This window comes from Dryobates pubescens, chromosome Z (assembly GCF_014839835.1).
Source record: "Dryobates pubescens isolate bDryPub1 chromosome Z, bDryPub1.pri, whole genome shotgun sequence".
Taxonomy (NCBI): Eukaryota; Metazoa; Chordata; class Aves; order Piciformes; family Picidae; genus Dryobates; species Dryobates pubescens.
Genome location: NC_071657.1, coordinates 124440442 through 124462438, shown reverse-complemented (window position 1 = coordinate 124462438; position 21997 = coordinate 124440442). Strand labels below are relative to the sequence as shown.

Genomic DNA, 21997 nt, shown 5'->3' with positions numbered 1-21997 from the left:
AAGACTGGAGCCAGCACTGACTCCTGAGGAACACCACTAGCTACAGGTCTCCAACTGGCCTCTGCACCATTGGAACCTTTTGAGTTCTATTGTTTAGCCAGTTATCAATCCATCTCACTGTTCACTCTTCTAAACCACACTTTCTGAGATTGCCTACAAGAATGTTATGGGCAACAGTATCAAAAGCTTTACTAAAGTCAAGGAAGACAACATCCACCACTCTCCCTGCATCAAACCATTCAGTCACATCACCATAGAAGGCTTTCAGATTAAACATGACCAATAACTAACAAAACTCAGCATATTCATCTATTTTGAATGTTATTCTATCTATAGAGTTTTTGAGTCACAGCCTACAGGTTTGTGCTGCTGAAAGAGAAAGCAGACAGGAATGCTTTTCGGATAGTTTATTATATCAAATTACAGTAGCATATTGCTTATATTGACAGTCGTAAAAACAGCCTCTACAGTAATGCTGACTAAAAGCATCCTGCTCATTTGAAGTTTATGAATGGAAAACTGGTATAGAATAAAAAGCCAGAGTCAGGTTCAACAGCATTTAGTTTTGAGAGTAAACACATTAAAAGACAGATATATGTTTAGTAGAAGGACTAGGGTAGGGACCTGGTTGAGGCAAAAAGGATGTTTTATGACAATTACTCAAACTACCTGTGTCTCACGTTTCCCAAGAAGATAACAAGGATAATAGCCTTTTTGCCCTTACACTGGATTGTGAAGTTTGACTCATAAAGAGCCTTATCCAAAGCCATTAAAGCTAATAGAAATCTCTCATTGACTGTAATGAGCTTTTGTTCAGGTCCTTTACAAGACAGATGAAAAACTGCCATTGACTTCAAGCCCTAATTATATAAACCTGTTTCATATCCTCAGCTCATAGGCATTTGGAAGCAGAGAAATGTAGTAATAAGAGTATTACAATCACTGCAGAAATATCTTTTGGGTTTTTTTTTAGTTCTGAGGTGCTACTCACTGCATGTGTGTACCTCTAGGAGTGTGTATATATATCTCAGTTATAGTAGTCACTGATTAATAAATTGGTACTTAGATACTCTTACACATTGGTTGCATCTCTGCACTGCTGGATGTTAACTTCACATGTTTAATTTGACAAAGTATAATGACATTTACATTGATTTAGCCAGTGTCAGAGCCAGGATATAAATTGTCTTTTTCTTTTTATGCTGGTATTATTCTGGCTGTGCAATCAAAGACAATAACTGATCTGGCATTTTAAAGTTAACCCTTTAAAATCATTAAGAAACTTGAAGATGCAGAGGACTTTAATACTTGAGCAATTCTTTATAATGTGTCCTCTGCATCACACATCTAAGAAAGCAGAGGCATTGACAACAATAGTAAAGTTGCAGATCATGGGCTCATAGTAAAAAGGGCACTCAAAATAGGAAACATACCAGAAATAAATAAATAAATAAATAAATAAATAAATAAATAAATAATGAGAGAGAAACTTTTTTAAAGTGATATAATTATATAAACTCTTCATTATTGTGTTCCAGCAGTGTGCCAATACAGGACAGCCAAGCTAATAGCATAAAAACTTTACTTCATTCTGTATGAATTTGAAAACAGACAATTGAGTAGATATCTCTATTCTAGTCCGGGTACTTGAAATAAAATTCCACTGACGTGCATTTTTTTAATGCCCTTAAATAATAGTAAAAAGATGCAAATTCTCTGTATAACTATTGGCTTCTATTCAAAACAGCTATTTTCAGCATTACGAATGGCTGACATGATACATAGAATACATAGAATAAACCAGGTTGGAAGAGACCTTCAAGATCATCGCGTCCAACCCATCAACCAATCCAACACCACCTAAACAACTAACCCATGGCACCAAGCACCCCATCAAGTCTTCTCCTGAAAACCTCCAGTGATGGCGACTCCACCACCTCCCCAGGCAGCCCATTCCAATGGGCAATCACTCTTTCTGTATAGAATTTTTTCCTAACATCTAGCCTGAACCTCCCCTGGCGCAGCCTGAGACTACATTTCAAACCCTGAAACACAGCAGTATCAAAGCAGTAGCTTCACATAACACCTGACATTCTGCATCACAGAAAAGATATAGTTTTAAAGACAACATACAATAATCATATATTACTTTAGTCCAATATTTTTGAAAGGTAATTATCTTTTTTTTTATCATATTGAGAGAAAACAGTGTATTTTTGTACAATCAGTGGAGGCATGAATTTTATTCAATGACAGAAGTATTACAAGAGTTAGTTAAAATATTTTCATTTACACAATTCAGGAAAACATCTCTCCATCCAATTTCCTTTTATGCCCCATGTAACTCATTAAGCTCACCCAGAAAACAGTGTGTCTAGCTGCCTACACTGTATATGACTTTCCACCGTGAGACTGGATGAAAAATAGTAGCCTTTAACACAAACCACTATAAAAATACACTATTTTTACTGAATCTTATGATCCAAGAAAATATATTTGATTTTGCAAGTCAAAATTGTGACACTCACAAAATTTCAACTAGTCTCTTAAGTGACCTAAATTTTAAGGGACTGAGAAAAATAGATTCATTTCTTACTATTGTGCAGTCTGTTCCTTTTGACTGCTGCAGTGTGATGAGAGGAAAAGTGTTTAAGAAAATACATTCCAAATGGCTTGAAGAAAGTGATTTTAATATATTAATTCACTTGTGTGAGTGATCTCCAGAGTACAGCATATGGAGGAATAGAAAATGTCCCAGTAACCTAAAATCTAACATGTTGGTAGAATGGTAATGAAACTGGAGTCCAGTACGTCCTTCTAAATACTCCATTTTCTGCAGGTGCAAATGTTCTATATTTTATTATTTTCAAGCTAATTTCCTGCCCTGTGATCTCTTCTGTCCACTTTTGCCTGCATTTAACAATTGCTACTCTAATTCATTTCAGAGGAAAAGACCTATTGACAGCTGACTTGCCCATAATGTATTCATTAACACAATGCAAAGGTCATTCTTCTTGAAGAAAGCTTAAGAATTCACTATAAAAAACTGTCCTTCTAGCTTTCTATAGGTGACACTGCTGTAAGAAGTGGCACACTGTCCAATGCTAGCTATCAAGTGATAAGTGATGGAAGGACAAAGACCAGTGAAATTGATTTTCTAATATGTATAAACATTAGGAATATGAATAAAAATTTGAGGGTATTTAGATTTACTTAAGATGCTATCATGCATGAAAGGTGCATGGTACCCACACTGAGTATTTTACCTCTGTGTGAGCTGCTGTAGATCTGAAACCAGTGCCCAAATGCTAATGTTTTCATATGCTCTGAGTCTACATTGGCAACATATTTGTAAGGGAAAAGATTAATACATTTATGTATGACTAAGATTTATCTTGGGAACAGAGACTGAGATAGAACAGGAAAAACCTACTAAAAGAGGAAAGAGATAACAGCACAGGATAGACTGAATTAAATCCTGCAGGAAAGAACCTCTAAACTAGATGTTAGAAATCTTGGGAGATTTTATCAGGAAAATAATAATTAAAAATAGCAAGAAATACAAACACAAAAGGGTTGAGACAGACCAAAAGAGAGAATGGCCTCACATACCCCACACCAGACAGTAGGCCTTTTTTGTACTTTTTACTGAGAACAAGTTGCTTAAAGTTAATAATTGGGCTAAACTTCTGGAAATCAGTCAAACTTATAAGGTCCTTGTTACTGTTAATTCAATTAGAGTAAGTGGAATGAGCTCTGTATGAAATAAATAAGGCTGTAAATATCAAGCCTTGACAACTTCCCTGTGACTATTGATTGTTTTTTCATAATATTAGAAGAGAATTTTCTCTTGCAGACACATGTCAAAAACCTGCACAGAAATATAGCAAAATGGATTTGTATTTCCACAGCAGGAAATTATTTCTTGCATGCAAGATTAAGTTAAAACAAGAATCTACACCAAGGGTAACAAAACTAAAACCAAACCAAAACTGGAGCTCAGAGAATGAATTTACTGTCTTCCTGATGAACAGATGCACCCTTTTGATAGTAAAGAATATCTTTCCAGGTCACATTTTGTCTTCATTAATATGAAAATGGACCTATACAAAGAGAACTTACATATTTATAGAATAATAGATTAATTTGTTTGTTTGAAAGAGACCTTTAAGATCATCCATGGATCAAGCTAAGAGTTAACAATTACTACGCACAAACACAGTTTCCTAATTCTTTATCCCAGTACTGGCACTAAAGCAAGACTGTGCTCCCAGGAGGGAACCATTCCATATTACATCAGCAGGCAACATGTCCTCAGGGACCATCTGTCAGCTACAGGGATTTGGCTTGCCCTTTGGATGTTCCTCCAGTATATCCCTCCAAATTTAAAATCTCTGCTACTTCTCCCTCCATGTGGGGAAACGAAGAGGAGTCTTAATTTTTGTATAATAGGTAAGAGCTAACTCAATCTCTGCTAACCAAGATATTTCATAAGGCCTAATAAGTATCACAAAAATAACAAAAATACAATCACAATCACAGGATCACACACGATCAAAGGATGTCAGGGGTTGGAAGGGACACCCAAAGATATCATCAAGTCCAACCCCCCTGCCAGAGCAGGGCCATACAATCTAACTCAGGTCACAGAGGAACACATCCAGACGGGCCTTGAAAATCCAGAGAAGGAGACTCCACAACCTCTCTGGGGAGCTTGTTCCAGTGGTCTGAGACCCTTACAGTAAAGAAGTCCCTCCTTGTGTTGAGGTGGAACCTCCTGTGCCCCAGCTTACATCCATTGCTCCTTGTCGTATCGCAGGGAGCAAGTGAGAAGAGCCTGTCCCTTTCCTCCTGACACCCAGTCTTCAGATATTTATAAACATTTATTAAATCCCCTCTAAGTCATCTCTTCTTCAGACTAAAAAGCCCCAGGTCTCTCAGCCTCTCCTTATCAGGCAATGTTCCAGTCCCCTAACCATCCTCATAGCCCTCCACTGGACCTTCTCCAGCAGTTCCTTATCCCTCTTAAAATGGGAGCCCAAAACTGAACATGGTACTCAAGATGAGGTTTCACCAGTGCAGAGTAGAGGGGAAGGAGAACCTTCCTCGATCTGCTGGACACACTCTTCTTAACACATCCCAGGACCCCACTGGCCTTCTTGGCCACCAGGGCACATTGCTGTCCCATGGATATCAAGTCATACTTGCTGTGTTGCACTAATCACCCAGGAGATGTGCACTACTTTTCAGTTGCAAATTGTAAATGATATGCAGAGAATTGACTTACCGGGCCAAAAGCATTGCTGTCAAAGCTGTGTCCATGGTGATCACCTTCTACCCAAATATGCCCATGTGGAACTTTCACATACTTCTTTTTGTACCCAATGGTTCTACAAAGAATGGGAGAAAAAAAAAGCAGCTAATAATTTAAAAATAAAAATAATGTTTTGGTAGGAAAATTCACATATTTACGGGTTTGGAATTTGTTCTTGAATCCCATCCAACACTTGCTTTAAAAAAACCTGTGCTGAAGTCCTTTAGGCTTCAAGCGTGCTACTTAAGTCAAAATAGATACTGATTTTGTATGAGCTGTTTACAACACTGGCAGAAATCACATCACAACAGGGAACAAGAGACTTTACCATTAAATATAATTAAAGGATTCCTATTTCCTTTTCTGTAGCAACAATTCTTTGAACTATATGTCAGACTATATGTCAGGCAAATAACCAGTGGACACACTGCAGTCACATAAAGATATTGTACTGCCAGTGTTCTTCTTCTGGGGTAGTGTCAGGTATTCGTCACAAATAGTCTGGCATATCTGAACTGGCCTCAGATTCAGAGCTTGGATTCCTGTAATGCTTTTATGTCCTGGGGATAGGATATCTTCAGCTGTAACAAGCTAAACAGGATAAACTTGAAAGAAATCTCTGAGAGAAGGACAAGGGCTGCAAAAAAAATGACATTGATGGTTGAAGCCATTTTCCACAGAAATTCCTACTGAAGCAGAGCCTCAGCATATTATAAAAATTACAAACTACAGATGAATACTAAAGTTGAGGTGCAGAGTATGCAAAATTCCTGTATTTAGTTTCTGAGTAGCTGTCATTTTCACAATTCCATATGTGCTTTTGCCTTTTTTTTTTTTCTTTTCATTTTTTTTTTTATGGGGTCTGTTATTCTGCAGTCATTTGTGCAAAGAAGTGATCAGGTACACCAAGTGATTGCCATGGTGAAGCATTTACAGATGGGACTATGGCTAGTGATACCGATCAGCTTGATTTAGATAACCAAGTCTGTGCATAGACATAGACAGAAACAGAACTGATCTATCTTGTCTCCAGATGCTCATTACTTTTCAGTGTCTAGAAGATATGCCCCCAAAGCAGGAGGCAGAAAGAACACACTCTAAAACTAAAGAAAATCAACTGAAAAGAGAACATCACCTTCACCAGGAAATTCAGATGAACTGTGTAACAACACTAAGCAGTGTTGTTCACAAGTCAAAATGGGTAATACACCACAAATTTTGATTTAGAGGTAACAGAATTAAAATTTATTGTAATAATAAAAGCATTAAGGGAAAACCTTCTGCCATTTCCTGTGTGGGATATATAACGCATCAGATTTTTGCACACATTAGGTCATACAGGAAAAAAAATCAAGACATATGATAAACAATAAACACTTGTAAACCTTGGAACAAAAGAGAGGGAAGAAAGTATATTTTCCTAAGACAATTCCTTCAAAATGAGTGTGTAGTATTTGCATAAATGTCCTAGGAACCTTGCATTATCTTTAGCAATCTTTGTATTAAAATTGTCCTGCGGAATGCATGTGAAATTTGAAAAGTTTTCCTTGAGGTGTTCACTGCATGAATTAGTAAAAAAGCACAACAGTAAACTCATGTTACAGTAAATAGGATCATCCATTACTTTTAACATTGTTTTGGATTTTCAAGATAATTTCACTCTTGAATTACTCCACAACAGATCAATAAATGATTTATGCAAGTAAACCAGGCTATAGGCTTCAGAAAGTCATATTCAGTTAATGACAGTAGGTTATTTTTAATTACTATTTAAGAACTAAAAAAAAAACATTTAGTCAGCAACACTGCTCCTCTCTCATGAACCTTTCAGAAATTAAACATGTCAATCTCTGGCCTAAATTTTAAGGAGGTGACCACATGTGTGGGCTACATTGGTAATACGGCTCTTGCTCCAAGCGTACAAATTGCAACTCATTCATTTCACTACCTAGCCATTTAAGACAGACAAGAAAATTATCATCCATTTTTTAGTGCAATCTTACAAGGCCAAATTAATAACACAAGTTGTATAACATCCTTTCTGAGAAGAAGAGATGTTGCCTCAACCCTTTTTCATTACGGATAGCTTTGCAGACAACTGACATCCACTTTTAGATTTAGGATCATGTAAATAAATACCAGTTAAACAAAACTTCTGTGGAAAAAATAACAGGCTATAAAGTGAACAAAGACTTTGGAATGTTTCTTGCACTCTCCAATAACAGCAAAACATGAAATCCTCAAGCCACATATCAATTAAAAGCATGACTAGCTCATCAAGGAATTCTACATCAAATCTTGAGGGGCCTTTGCTACAATAGCAATGCAGTCAACAATGTACTGTATATTTTGAAAGTAGTGTGAAAACCTATTTTTCTTTCTTAGTTGGGCATTCTTACTCTCATTTCTCTGGCTGCCTGTAGTCTTGACCTCTGTTAGCTCTCACACATTAAGTCTTTAATTAAATGTAGCGGTTGTCTGAATGAATTCTTAGGAGAACAATTGATGTAAGTAATAATTAAATTAGTATTTGTTAATTTCATATCCAGTTCATTAGTGTGAGCTATAATTACTGAACATTTTTTAAAAGAAAGCCTCCACTAATAAAGAGTAGTCTTTCACTGCCTAATACCTGTTCTTTGAAGTGAAAATACTGTTTAACAACTCATATACATCACATTTGAAAGCTTTGCTTTGAGAAAAACACAGGTAAAGACATTCAACTACCCAGATTTTGATACACAGTACAGTATTCAAGCATCTGTTAAAAAGGATAATGGTGTGTGCAGAAAAATATCTCAGGTTTTACCAAAGTCTTTGACAGGTTAGTATCAAACACCTATGCTACTGTTGCTCAAGCTGTTAAAATCTGACTGGCTTATAAACAGTCTACAAGAGCTGCGATAATTTCCTTTATAGGAATATAATGGAATTACATCTATCTTTCTAGCTATTTTTACACAAATTCCTAAAATTTGTTTGTTTGGGGTTTTTTTTTCTTACATCTGAGGTAATTTTGAACCTATGCAACATTTTCAGGTCTCTTCATTTTGGTTTGTTGGAGTTTTTGTTTCCTTGGGGTTTTTTGGGGAGTGGGGGGTAGGTTGTTTTGTTCTCTTTTGTTTTGGCTTTTTTGGGGGGTTTGGTTGTTGTTGGTTTTTTCCTCCATGATTTAATACTTAACAGATGTACTTACATCTATCCTTGGCTGAGAAATAATTTCAATCTTGACAGTCAAAAATGAGCTCTATATGGTATTCTAACCACCTGCCCACAAGCAAGAAAATCTGCTTTTTTAGGATATGGTAGCAAGTGCCAAAGCAAGGAACTTGGCTCAGATAAGTTGGATGAGAAATTACTACCTTCAGTTTGATCTGACCTTGAGGAATCAAATGGTCTCAGCAATCTGCATACCTTTGGGTGTCATCAGGGAACAGACACTGTAGATTATTTCCTCTGTTTGCACATGAGATAATAAACAAACTCTATCATACTTAACAACTTTTCCCAAACAACATAAATTGCTATACGTGGAAATTTTCCACATCCATCCATCTTCATCAAATTCAAAGAATAAAAAAACCCAGCAACATTATCAATTTTAGATGACACCCACATACCAAGGCATGAACATTATTTTCATACATCATGTAAATTGTGCTAGTATCATCAACAGGGTCTCTTCCACATCATACTAAACACCTTGCAGCCGCTAAGAAATCTCCATGTTTTCTTCCAACACACACATACAATCATCTATGTCTTTTTATTTTAACCTTCCCCTTACATACACTATATTCCTTTGACCACAAGATTTTTATTTAAATTGGCTGCTTTTAGAAGATGGCTATGTGTGTGAAGCAACTCAATTTTTTTTTTATTTTTGTTTTTAATGAAGACCAGGTTAACAGACTGTGCATGAGAATATGTCATTTAGGTTACAGAAAATCTCTGCTCATGTGCAGCTATTAATTTTTGCAACAGAGCTGAAACGTGTTTCTCTTAAAGGCTGCAGATCAGTCAGATGTTGAGAAGACTGACTTTAAAACATACATCCAAGACTGAGAACTGGGAAACTGCTGGAGGAGACCTTGTGCTTGGGATACTGCTTCTGGAGCATTGCTAGATCTGATATATTGAGAAGGAGACCCCAAAAAGAAGACATCCCAGAATGACAGAATCTGAAACATGAAACTCCAGTGAGATTAGAAGAAACCATTACAGAGGCAGAGATTTCCTTTGCCTATACTCGGGCAAATTTTTGAGTGCCTAAACCTTGTGGGTTTCACACACACTTAATTTACTTTTCCCCAGCTAAAGCATTCATAGCAAAGTGATGTACCAGTGCAGGCTCCTGTGACTGAGCAGTGCTAAGAATAAGTAGATGTCTGATCTGGAAAGTATCAGAGTTGTTTGTAGTTGTGTTTTATTAATTAGGTAATTTCTCATAAAGCATAACATTGCGAACAAAATAATTATTTAGCCATTATTTGCTTCACCAGATTCTTAAAACTAGCAGTTAATCACTTTTAAAACCCACAGTATTCAATAAAGTAACTGCATTTCAACTTAAATTAAAAGGCAATCTAATCAGATACTCACATTTACACTTTTCACCAATTACCTGCAGTGTGAAAGTTGGTTACATTTTCAAAAGCATGCATCATGTGTTGCATGTGATAACTTTTGACCTGTATTTCTACCAGCTAGATACACCATACTGAGTGAAGTATACAAACATGATTATACCACCACTGTAGGACAGTAAAATGCAGCCAGCTTTAGCAAACATTTTGAAACATTTTTAAATACAGACCAGCATAAATTTTATTACTAATGCAGCTGTTCTTTATATGGGTTAATAAAACCTGAGACTTACATTCAGCTACGTTGGCAGAGCAAAGAGAACTTGCAACATGAATTCTAAGACCAGAATATACCAATGTGATAAACCAGTTTGAAATATATCTAAGTACATCCCTCAGACTTTCAAGCAGTAGTTAATGCAGTGATAACTGAATAATTCACTATTGAACGATATCCTGAGCATGTACTGTGAAGTGCATTTAAAATGTCTATTATTTTATGTCAGGTGGTGCTTTATAAATGATATTTGCATTTTAAAATATTTTATATTTTTATTATGCATAGTAATTAGTACATATTGCTAGTTCAAAGACATGAGACTAGATGAAAAAAACTTAATCTGAGTAGATTCATAAGACTACAGAAGTCATCTAGAACCCTACCATCCAAAAAAACCCCAAACCTGTTCTGCTTTAATAAAAATGAGAATGAAGATAATGTTGATGCACACAGCCTTTAAAGGTCTTTTAGTCCCACATCGCTGCACTGAGCAGAGACATCTTCAACTAGATCAGTTTGCTCAGAGCCCTGTCCAACCTGGCCTTGAATGCTTCCAGGGATATGACATCTACTGCATTACTGAGAAACTTTTCAGGATGTTGGGTAGTGACAGGACTAGGGGGAATGGAGCATAACTGCAAGTGGGCAGATTCAGATTGGATGTTAGGAAGAACTTCTTCACCCTGAGGGTGATGAGACACTGGAACGGGTTGCTCAGGGAGGTGATAGAAGTGCCACCCCTGGACGTTTTTAAGGTCAGGCTGTATGGGGCTCTAAGCAACCTGACCTAGTGTGAGTTGACCTTGCCCATGGCAGAGGGGTTGGAAGTAGATGATCTTTGAGGTCCCTTCCAGCCCTGACAATTCTATGATTCTATGATCTCTGGAGAACCTCTGCTGGCATCTCAGCATGTTCTCTTAACTAGAAAAATCATAATTATTTTCAGGATAAATTAACACAAAGACAAAACATGAAATTATGTTGTAAAAAGGAGCAACATCTGATCTATTGCATTCACTTTATTTAAATGGCTAACCGGCTTACTGATTCATCAAAAAGAAAACATACAATATCTAATTTTTCTCTACTACAGTCTTTCATTTGTGAATCTGTCTGATTCTAACTGCTAACACTGCCCTTTCAAGTTAAGATTATGAAAATTATTCAGTGTGATTCTTTTGATAAAAGTCCCATTAACCAAATGAGCGCATCATTTAATTACCTTCTCCCAAGTTTTATTAATTAACATGACATGATTTTGCTAATATCATTAAGAGCTATTAACAATATCATATTATATGATATCATATATTAGATTGGAGTTATTAATTAGATTCATTATCATTAGCTTCATAATTTTACCAAGGTAAAATTTTTCTCATCATTGTAGGTCATCTCAGCAAAATTACCAAACCCTATCACTGTTGTCAAATTGGAAATTTTATACCTGTAAAAACAGGAGGATAACAGAGACCAAAAAGGTGCTGCTATCAAAAAAAATACATTCTGGCACCTACATCCTCTTTTGATTAATATTGAATAACCTGGAAAACTGCTGGATACAACACTAGCTTTAGACACATTTGAAATAATTGAGAAGGTTGTTTAGAAAAGAGAAACAAATAAAAGAGATGGTCTTTTTTCTAGATTAAAAGTTGTGGAATTTAAAAGTTACTCAGCAGTTAATCTCCAGCCTGCAGAACAAAGCTCTCTATAAAGCTCTTGCTTGAACTCACTCTTTCCCTCACCCAATTCCTTTCTTAGCAGTTTCTTCAGACATTTCTTCTGCTGCACAAATTGTCAAGGGAGAGACTGTAGCTTGACATTTGGTTACCTATCCTATGTCTTTTCTCAGCCTAAGGGTGGAGGTTGCTGGCCACGCCATCCTTCCAACATATGTAGTGTCTGTGTCAAATTGTGAGAGGAAAAGGAGGGGAAAAAAAGTATTAAAATCTCTTTCAGTGAGAGAAATCATGGCATTTACTACCTTGAATAACTCCTGTTGGCTTATTCTTCTCTGAGGAAGTGGAAACCTAATAAATGGAAATGCTTAATTTAGGAATAGTCTAATGCTTTTCAGAACAGACTCTTATTTGCCACATGAGCCCATATTTAAGCATTTTTTCTGAAAGAGCTCAGTTACACACACTCCACTGTTGGACAATAGTTAAAAAGTGCTTCATGGAGTCTAGAATGATTTAGAAAGTTGAACTTTGCTCTTAGGAGTAGATGTTAATAATAGCTGCTTCTTTTTTATTTTTCCCCCCTCACAACACTGGAGTTTCATAATGCTTTGTTAACAGAAAAACCCTGCAAAAACTTGAAACCAAAGATCCTCAGAGAAATAATCTGAATCACCTACAAGAGAAATGGGCATTGTCCCTCATTAATACTTCCACAGCATTCAGTAACCTCACATCATTGAGTCAATTGATGTCTCATTAAACGAGTGTTTTTCTTTTATTCTCTATCTCCCCAAGTATGTTTTTTCCAGTTAACGCTACTAAACCAAGAAAATGTTAATTCAATATTATGTCTCAAAAGAGCCTTCAGAATTATTCTTTGACCATTTTAAATACCAAAGAGAATTTGATCCTGCGTCTGGTCACAGAAGCAAACTTCTTGTCATTGTCTTGCATGACATGAGGGACACAAGTATGCTGAATACATTATTGAGTCTTGTATTGTTAATTAATAATTGGCAAGTAGGGGAATGTTTGTATTTCTTTTTTGAGCCATGAGGCACAGCATAGGAAATCTTTCTGATTTTGCTTTACATAATCTTCACAGAATCACAGAATCACCAAGGTTGGAAGAGACCTCAAAGATCATCAAGATCTTGCAATATAAGAGTAGGAAAGTAGATATATTTTTGTATAACAATGGAGAATGTTGATATTTATGGAAAGAAAATTGCTAGGAGCATGATTAGATGATTCTAAAGAAGTGAGAGTACAGTGACAGGAAGCCACACAAAAGACTTCTAATCATAACAGCCTGAGACAGACATTAAACTCCTATTTTTTTATTCACAATCAATCAAAATCAAAACTGTTTCTACTTATGATGGCCAGAATAAATGTATGATTTAGGATCAAAACAACAAAAGAAAATCTATATTCCTAAACATTCTTTCAAATGATGGATATCAGGTTCTGTCTGCTGTCAGTGCATTCATAGTCAGTCATCACCTAAAGCTGAATTTTACGTACAGGAAAGAAAAAAGGCTCAATGTAGAATGCATAGATTCTTAAACATCACTTTCAACATTGACATTACCTTCTATCAATATACATTTCAAAATTAAAATGTTATAGTCATCATGCAAAGCAAAAGGATCAAGAATATGACTCTTAGTCTAATGACTTGTAGAATTAACCTATTTAAACATATATTTCAATTTCAGATGATTAACAGTAGACTTCATAGGATGGTGACTCAATCCAGTGAGCTTTCACATCCCCACAGCAAGTCTACTATTTCAATTGCCCTCTCATTTGCATAAGGATAAAACAGATACCTTTCACCACTGAGGAGAATGTCAGCCATGAATAACACCCATAGATAAATTTTCATCATAGCTAATATGTGTTTTTAACAGGAAGTCTTGCAGAAACTCTGAATTATCTGATTTAAAATAAAGAATAGAATAGAATAGAATAGAATAGAATAGAATAGAATAGACCAGACCAGACCAGACCAGACCAGGTTGGAAGAGACCTTTGAGATAATCGTGTCCAATCCATCATCCGACAATATCTAATCAACTAAACCATGGCACCAAGCACCCCATCAAGTCTCTTCCTAAACACCTCCAGTGATGGTAACTCCACCACCTCCCTGGGCAGCCCATTCCAATGAGCAATCACTCTCTCTATGAAGAACTTCTTCCTAACATCAAGCCTAAACTTCCCCTGGCGCAGCTTGAGATTGTGTCCTCTTGTTCTGGTGCTGGTTGCCTGGGAGAAGAGACCAACCCCCACCTGGATACAACCTCCCTTCAGGTAGTTGTAGACAGCAATAAGGTCTGCCCTGAGTCTTCTCTTCTCCAGGCTAAGCAACCCCAGCTCCCTCAGCCTCTCCTCATAGGGCTTATATGACATGCTTTTAAAAAAGCTTTGTTGCCCTTCCCTGAACACCTTCCAGCAAGTCAACATCTTTCCTAAACTGAGGGGCCCAGAACTGGACATAGTACTCAAGGTTTGGCCTAACCAGTAAAATAGCCTTAGTACTCCCAGTGATTTGGGAACAGAAAAATAATGGAGACCCATTCAATCTGACCAGACTGCACTTCAAGTGGATTTTCTGTTGAATAAAAAAACTGTCCTGCACAACAAAAATACTTCATATCCTGACAGGTTTCTGGGATCATTCAGGGAGAGACTTTGGAACCCTTATTTTTGGCTAACGCTGTGCCAGTCAACCACGACTACGGAGAAAATAGCAACATTACAAAAAGGACTCAGATGACCTGAATCACTTCTTGGGTTCAGACAACATGTCCAGAGTCACAAGCACCTACCAAGTAAAGATGATAGACATGAAAAAAAACATATTAGCTACAATGTGAGATGGCTAAAACCAATACTAATAATACAACGAATTCAGGAAGCTGCAGCTGCCTATTATACAAATGTACATATTCCCCCTAGTACTTCATTTAGAAAACATTTGAAAGGGCCTCATATGAAATCAGAAAATCAGTTGGATGTTTGAGTTACTCATTCATACTTTCTTAATTGACCATTTGTATGGCTTTATTTATAAAGATAACTTTTAACTGTAATTTTTCTCCTGACTTTTTCCATCAGTAGGTGTTACTAAGACAATAAGAGAAAAATAATTTGTATACACTGTTCTAATAACTTAGCTGCACAATATCCAGTCCCATCTGTTCATGTTTATTCTTCAATGCTGGAAAAAAATCTGTTTTGTCAGAATCAGGGGCAATGGACCATGAACAGAAAACCAGAAATACTAATATTAACGTATTTCTGCAGGCTTCTTTCTTCAAGGCCATTGATGAGTTGGAATGAAGGTTTTCTCCCACAGAGTATATCACAAAAGAACAGGAGGTAGGAGAACAGTGATGTGCTTTTGGTGCCACTGACGCCAAGCCAGTCACAAGTATCGGCAGCAAATTCTGTTTCAGACATTGGCCCATGCTCCCCACTTCATTGCCCAGACAGAGATGCATTGACCACTGAGATTGTATCTGCATGAAGGACAAAGATGTGGCATATACTAGAGGAGCAATCAAGGGTCTTTGTATGTCACTGGAGGGTAGGGCTGGGATGGGGAGACCTGTCCCAGCTGACACATAAAAAGAATACACCTCTACTTCCTAATAGTGCAAGGGGAGTCAAGTGAGCCAGCTTTCCCTGCCTTTCTTTCAGATGAGCTATTCCAGCACAATTCCCCATCAGTCATAATCTGTCACTTCCCCTGAGCATTAAGACTGTAATTAATTCTAGCTATGCAAGGAAGTGGCACTGTATAATCCCCAGTGAGTCATTCACCCTGTCACAGCAGAGAATCTTTACAAGAGAAAGAGAAATAGTCTGACAGACACATGACAGCTCAAAAAACCCTGTAAACATTCGCTTCAAAGTACAAAAACTCACATGTGGATTTCTTCAGAGGACAGCTTTAGAGGTCTATTACATTGCACTGGCCTTTGATAGACAGCAAATAGGGAAATATTGCATAGGTAAGTGGAACAGAGTTGCCACCAGGTAATTTCCAGCTCTTTGTCCTGTTCAGTGAAGGAGAGGGACAATCATATTTTATCTCCTTCTGGGAAAATTCCTAAGCAGGTTATGTGCTTTTCTCCTGCAGTGCACACTCAGTTCATTCTTCAGCTTCTCACCTGATGAGTTGCAACAAGCAGCACACTGCAGAAAGTCAGCAGAAAGCAATAACCAGCAATACAGCTGGCATGTCTGAAATAATCTTCATATCTAAAAAGCTACATGTTGTATCAATGTGGCAAGACTACAGCACTTGCTGTACTGAGAAAAAGCAAGGTATTAGCAACATGAACAGTATCTAACAGCAGAGTTACTGAGAAGGAATAAGGAAGTAGGATATTCACCCCAGTCTTTTGCACTCCTAGTGTAAAGGGGCTTCTCACTTTTACCATAACAGCTTAAAAAAAAAAAAAAAAAAGCAGCTATTGGGAAAGCTGAAAAGAAAAACAGATTACATTAACAGCAGTCAAACCACTCCCTTCTGCTTCATACTATCGTTGATTTTCAGGAATGCTTTAGTTCATTCTTTTTTTCTTACTTTCTTCCAGGCCTTTTTACCTCCTCCCATACACTTTTCTCCTTCCTTTATACTTCCTTAAGGGAGAGGCTAATAAAAGCCCAGTTCCACAATGGCTTTTATGTTTCTCAACAACCTTAAGAAATACTTTCAGAAAGAGTATGCACCTCATAAAGATTGAGTGGAGTCAGTCCAGTAACTTCTTAGGGCCCATTCAGACTGAACACAACACAAAGCTCTGAGCAGTTTCACTGTGGCATAGCCCTTCTGTAGTCACACTCTTAAGCTCCATGTCATCTCTTCAAATGATCTCATTTACTTGTGACAGTCAGCAACATACTCCTCTGTACTTCAGAGGTGCAGTCATTCCATACATCAGGTTGCCAAGATTTGTTTTGTGAAAAGCACATTAAAGCACATTCTTTACCTGTAAATTCCTCTGTCAACACATCTCTCTGCTGCTGGGCATACCTGCTTCTCTAGCGTTACAAGACTGCAGATAATAAATATAGTGGGTCTGAGAGGATATCAGTAGAGACACCATCAGCTAAAAGGCTGGTGATAAACCATTAAATTGGCAAGAACATTGGATTTTTAAGGCTGAAGATACTAGATAAATGAAATATTATTTTTCAAGCAGAAAGGTATAAATTCAGACTTGCTAGATAATTCTGTGGTCAGGGAATATTAGGAAACAATTCATACATGTTCGTGTTAGAGGACACAGTCTCAGGCTGCACCAGGGGAGGTTCAGGCTGGATGTTAGGAAAAAGTTCTATACAGAAAGAGTGATTGCCCATTGGAATGGGCTGCCTGGGGAGGTGGTGGAGTCGCCATCATTGGAGGTTTTCAGGAGAAGACTTGATGGGGTGCTTGGTGCCGTGGGTTAGTTGTTTGGGTGGTGTTGGATTGGTTGATGGGTTGGACGCGATGATCTTGAAGGTCTCTTCCAACCTGGTTTATTTTATGTATTCTATGTATTCTATGATACACATACAATAAATAGACCTAAAGTGCAAATTGCTTTTGAACACAGTGAAAAAGAAATAATGAAAGCTCTATTAAAAGTTTGGAATGGGTAACCCCCAGCATAGAATAGAATAGAACAAACCAGGTTGGAAGAGACCTTCAAGATCATCATGTCCAACCTATCATCCAACACCACCTAATCAACTAAACCATGCAACCAAGCATTCTGTCAAGCCTCGCCCTGAACACCCCCAGCGACGGTGACCCCACCACCTCCTCAGGCAGCCCATTCCAATGGGCAATCACTCTCTCATAACCAGCATGGGAACATTTCCTGGTCCATAACATTAGCATTTATTACCACTAGTAGATCATACAATGAAAAAAGTAGGGACAAAACATAGGGAAGCAGTAAAGAAAATCAAATACTTTGGAGTGAACTTTCTAGCTCTAGATTCATTGTAAGAGACATGACATTTTATAGACTGCCCAATAACAGGAATGGACAAATACATAATGTTCTGATGTACAGAATAATTGTATTCAGTTGATACTTAGATGATATACCAGGTACAATTACAGTTCTTAGTTTCCTGTAGATTTCCATTACATCAATTTTGTTGAATATAATGAATCACTTCAGTCTTGTATTTCAATTTAAAGCATTTATGGCAGTTATGAAACTCAATACTCAGTCTGCGAGCCTCACTGCTGTGGCATTTTAAGATGGATCACAGTCTTCAGTCCCTATTCAGAAAATAGAACATATGGAATGAAAACTATATACCACTTTAGCTTTGGGGGGAAAAAAAATAAAAAAAAAAGAATTAAAATAACAGGAAAATAATTTGCTCCATAACAACCAGGAAGCATGTGGGAACTATTTACCTCCATTCCATCAAGCAAACTAATAAACTGCACTCTGCTGTATACTGCTGCTGAAGGCAGGAGTCCCAGCAGGTACATTTCTGTGAACCAAGGTGTTATTTGCAGCTCTCTCTTTATGAACAAATTTGGAGTTTAAGAATATTGAATCAAGTGAGAAGTTTTCCTCTCTTACAAAACAGCTAGCAAATGACAGTGTTTCCTGTACAGTTTTGGAAGCCCAAAAATAGGGCTTTTCAGGACTTGGTTGGCAGAGCTGCAGATCTTCTCATTAGTCCTTATATGTTTTCTGAATAGACAATACTTTGCTGAAAAAAACCCAGACTAATATTTGAGAAGTTTGACTAATACATCTTCAGTGAGAAAAATCTCAAGAAAACACTGATTTTCATATTTCATTGCCTCTCATATCAGGTCTACATTCTTATGCTTGTTTGACACATATTAGTAATCAAAGGGTTATAAGACACAACTTAGAGAAAAGGTTAGAAAGTTAAAACTAAAGAAATGTCAAGAATAACATATTCAATGTTGTATCACTGTTACAGTTATAGAAATACTATTATTTATTTTCAATATTGTCAGTACCTGCTCCTGCAAAGAGCTTAACTACTCTACAGCAACTTTCCTTGCAAGACTGAACAGTTCACAACAGAGAATCCTCCTGTTTCTAAATCAGAAAATATTTCTGGATTTGTTTTTCACCTCAAAAAAAGACCTACCCTTATCAGAAGTATTATCAACTAGCAAAACTTGAATAAGAATAAAGGTAAAACATTCATCAGATTATTGTCTTATATTCAGCTCATGGTTATAGGACATAGCATATGAAATGTAAACAAGATAGTGATTACTAAGCCTTAAGAAAAATGTCTACAAAATATTTAGTTCAAAGTATTACATTATGGAATAATAATAATAATAATAATAATAATAATAATAATAATAATAATAATAATAATAATAATAATAATAATAATAATAATAATAATAATAATAATAAATCATAATAAGAATAAATCATAATAAGAATAAATCATAATAAGAATAGAATAGAATAGAATAGACCAGGTTGGAAGAGACCTTTGTGATCATTGAGTCCAACCTATCATCCAACACTACCTAATTAACTAAACCATGGCACCAAGCACCCCATCAAGTCTCTTCCTAAACACCTCCAGTGATGGTGACTCCACCACCTCCCTGGGCAGCCCATTCCAATGACCAATCACTCTCTCTATGAAGAACTTCTTCCTAACATCAAGCCTAAACTTCCCCTGGTGCAGCTTGAGACTGTGTCCTCTTGTTCTGGTGCTGGTTGCCTGGGAGAAGAGACCAACCCCCACTTGGCTACAACCTCCCTTCAGGGAGTTGTAGACAGCAATAAGGTCTCCCCTGAGCCTCCTCTTCTCCAGGCTAAGCAACCCCAGCTCCCTCAGCCTCTCCTCATAGGGCTTATATGACATGCTTTTAAAAAACTAGCACCTTATTAGAAATGTGCAAGGTGGCACAGTTATGGGTACTATAATATTAAAGTTTCTGATATACACAGTCTCAGATATATTGCTGCTTTCATATAATATTTTGTAATACATTTTCTCATTTCCCACCAGTCTTCTATGGACTCCTTTCTCATAACAGGTAGATTGCTCCCCTGGGTAATCTTTTGCCCTTTTTTAAGTCAATGGGAGTTCTACTGTCAGCTTCAGTGGAGGTCATCATTTCACCTAGACCTCTGCACCAAATACAGTTGCTTAGTAATATGCCCTAACGATCTGATTGTGGTCTGATGAACAGAAAAGGGGAGAGAGAAAGAAACAGAAAAAAAGCACAAACGTGAGACAAAGAAAGCAAGAGAAAGCCACAGAGCAAGAAATGAAGTCTTCAGTTCCACTTCAGATTCATGTGCTTTCTACGATTTATTTGCCAACTTTCCCAAAATTCATCTTAACAAAATTAATCCAGATGTAATATAACCAGGATAGTTCTTATCAAGAACTAACTGGCCTGGTTTCTGTTAATGACCCCCTCTCTGTTGGATTTTAAAATTAAGTCAGACATTTATTAAAGCTCCAAGTATAAGTTCAGATGTGATTTGATAGCTAAACGTATTGAAAGGAAATAGTGTACACAGCGAGAACATTAATGACAAACATTTTGACATCGAAATGTATGGGCCTGCTTTACTTCACCATTTACGGACTCTAACATGAAAATTCTCTACTTCAATTAAGCATTTTAAGAACTGCGTATTCCTTGGCTGTCCCAGGCCCAAGTACGACTAACAGCTCCCTACACAGTAGGGAAGAAGACAGAATTTGGTAAGTTTTTTAGAAACAGGGAGGTATTTAACATGAATGAATACAATATTTGATCTGTAAACTCCTGTGAGTGACTCTCAAAAGACTTGACTGATGGTGCACACTTCACCATCAGCAATAGCTCTACATATCTGTCACCTTTGAAACCAACGTCAATCTCCAAATGTCAGGATTTTTCACTTATTATGTTTTCATATATCTTTTAAGAGGAGAAAGATAAGGGTTGAAGTAACAGACAAATAAGAACGATAAAACTCCTACTCTCTCAGCCTTATCCAACACATCTAAGAAACAGTTTTTCAGTAAACACTTTCCTGAAGACTCAAGTGCCTGCAAAACACACAGCAGAGCAGAAGACCTTTTTTTTTCCATACAGCAATACAACAATAACTGGAACAGTTTCAAGGAAACAAGTTTATATATTAAATTTATTTCATTCTTCCATAATGTTTTCAAGGCATAAAGCCTCTAGAAAAAGAAAGCATAGGTTAGAAATACCGCATAGTTAAAGATTAACCTTGTTGTAAAATCTATAAGGGAATCCTGCTTTATTTTTTTTTTTTAAACTTTGTGCCTCCTGCCAATAAGAGAACTCTTGCAACCTTCAAATATTCACTCCTTTTATGCAAAACTCACTAACATTTAAACTGGTTGGAAAGAACAGATAAACACCTCAGATACATCCTGTGAAGAAATGCTGAGATTTGAGGTTGCCCATCATGGAGAAGAGAAGACTCTGAGAAGATCTTTCAGTACATAAGATGGCAATTGTCTTTTCAGTAGGGATTGTTGTGACGGGACAAGGAGCAACAGTTTTAAACTAAAAGGGAGTAGATTTAGTCTAGACACAAGCAAGACATTTTTTTCTACGCTGAAACAGAACAAGTGGTAGATGCCCCAGCCCTGACAACATCCCAAAAGGCTCTGAACAACCTGTTCCAGTTAAAGATGTCCCCATTCACTGCAGGTGTGCTGGACTACATGACATTTCAAGGTCACATCCAACCCAAAGCATTCTATGGTTCAAAAAGCTGACAAGACTACATTATCTAATGTATGTCACGCTTACTGGTATTTTAAAATCTCAGTGTCTTTAGCTGTACACTATCTAGTCAAACACAGCTTTTAACACAATTTCAACTGACTTCTGCCAGATAAACCCAGGCAATTTTTTTTTTTAAATCAAAATTCTTTAAAACTTTGTGTTCAAATGTAAGTATTTTAACTGCACTGGTGGTATCTGTTTCCATTCAAGGTTTTTCAAAAATACTTACCTCCTCTGAATTTATATTTGCCCAGAAAACTAGAAGATAAGTGGTGCAGGCTGACTGCTGATGTGCATCTCTGCTAATACAATTTACTCTGTTACAGTCCA

General features: G+C 36.9%; 1 protein-coding gene across 1 annotated transcript in view; it reads right to left on the bottom strand.

The window, feature by feature from the left end:
- The window catches only part of IMMP2L (inner mitochondrial membrane peptidase subunit 2), a 438966-nt gene that overhangs the window by 93890 nt on the left and 323079 nt on the right, over window positions 1-21997 (bottom strand). Inside the window, exon 5 of the mRNA XM_054178716.1 lies at window positions 5288-5390. Coding sequence (XP_054034691.1) covers window positions 5288-5390 — 103 coding nt within the window. The remainder of the gene's footprint in view (window positions 1-5287; window positions 5391-21997) is intronic.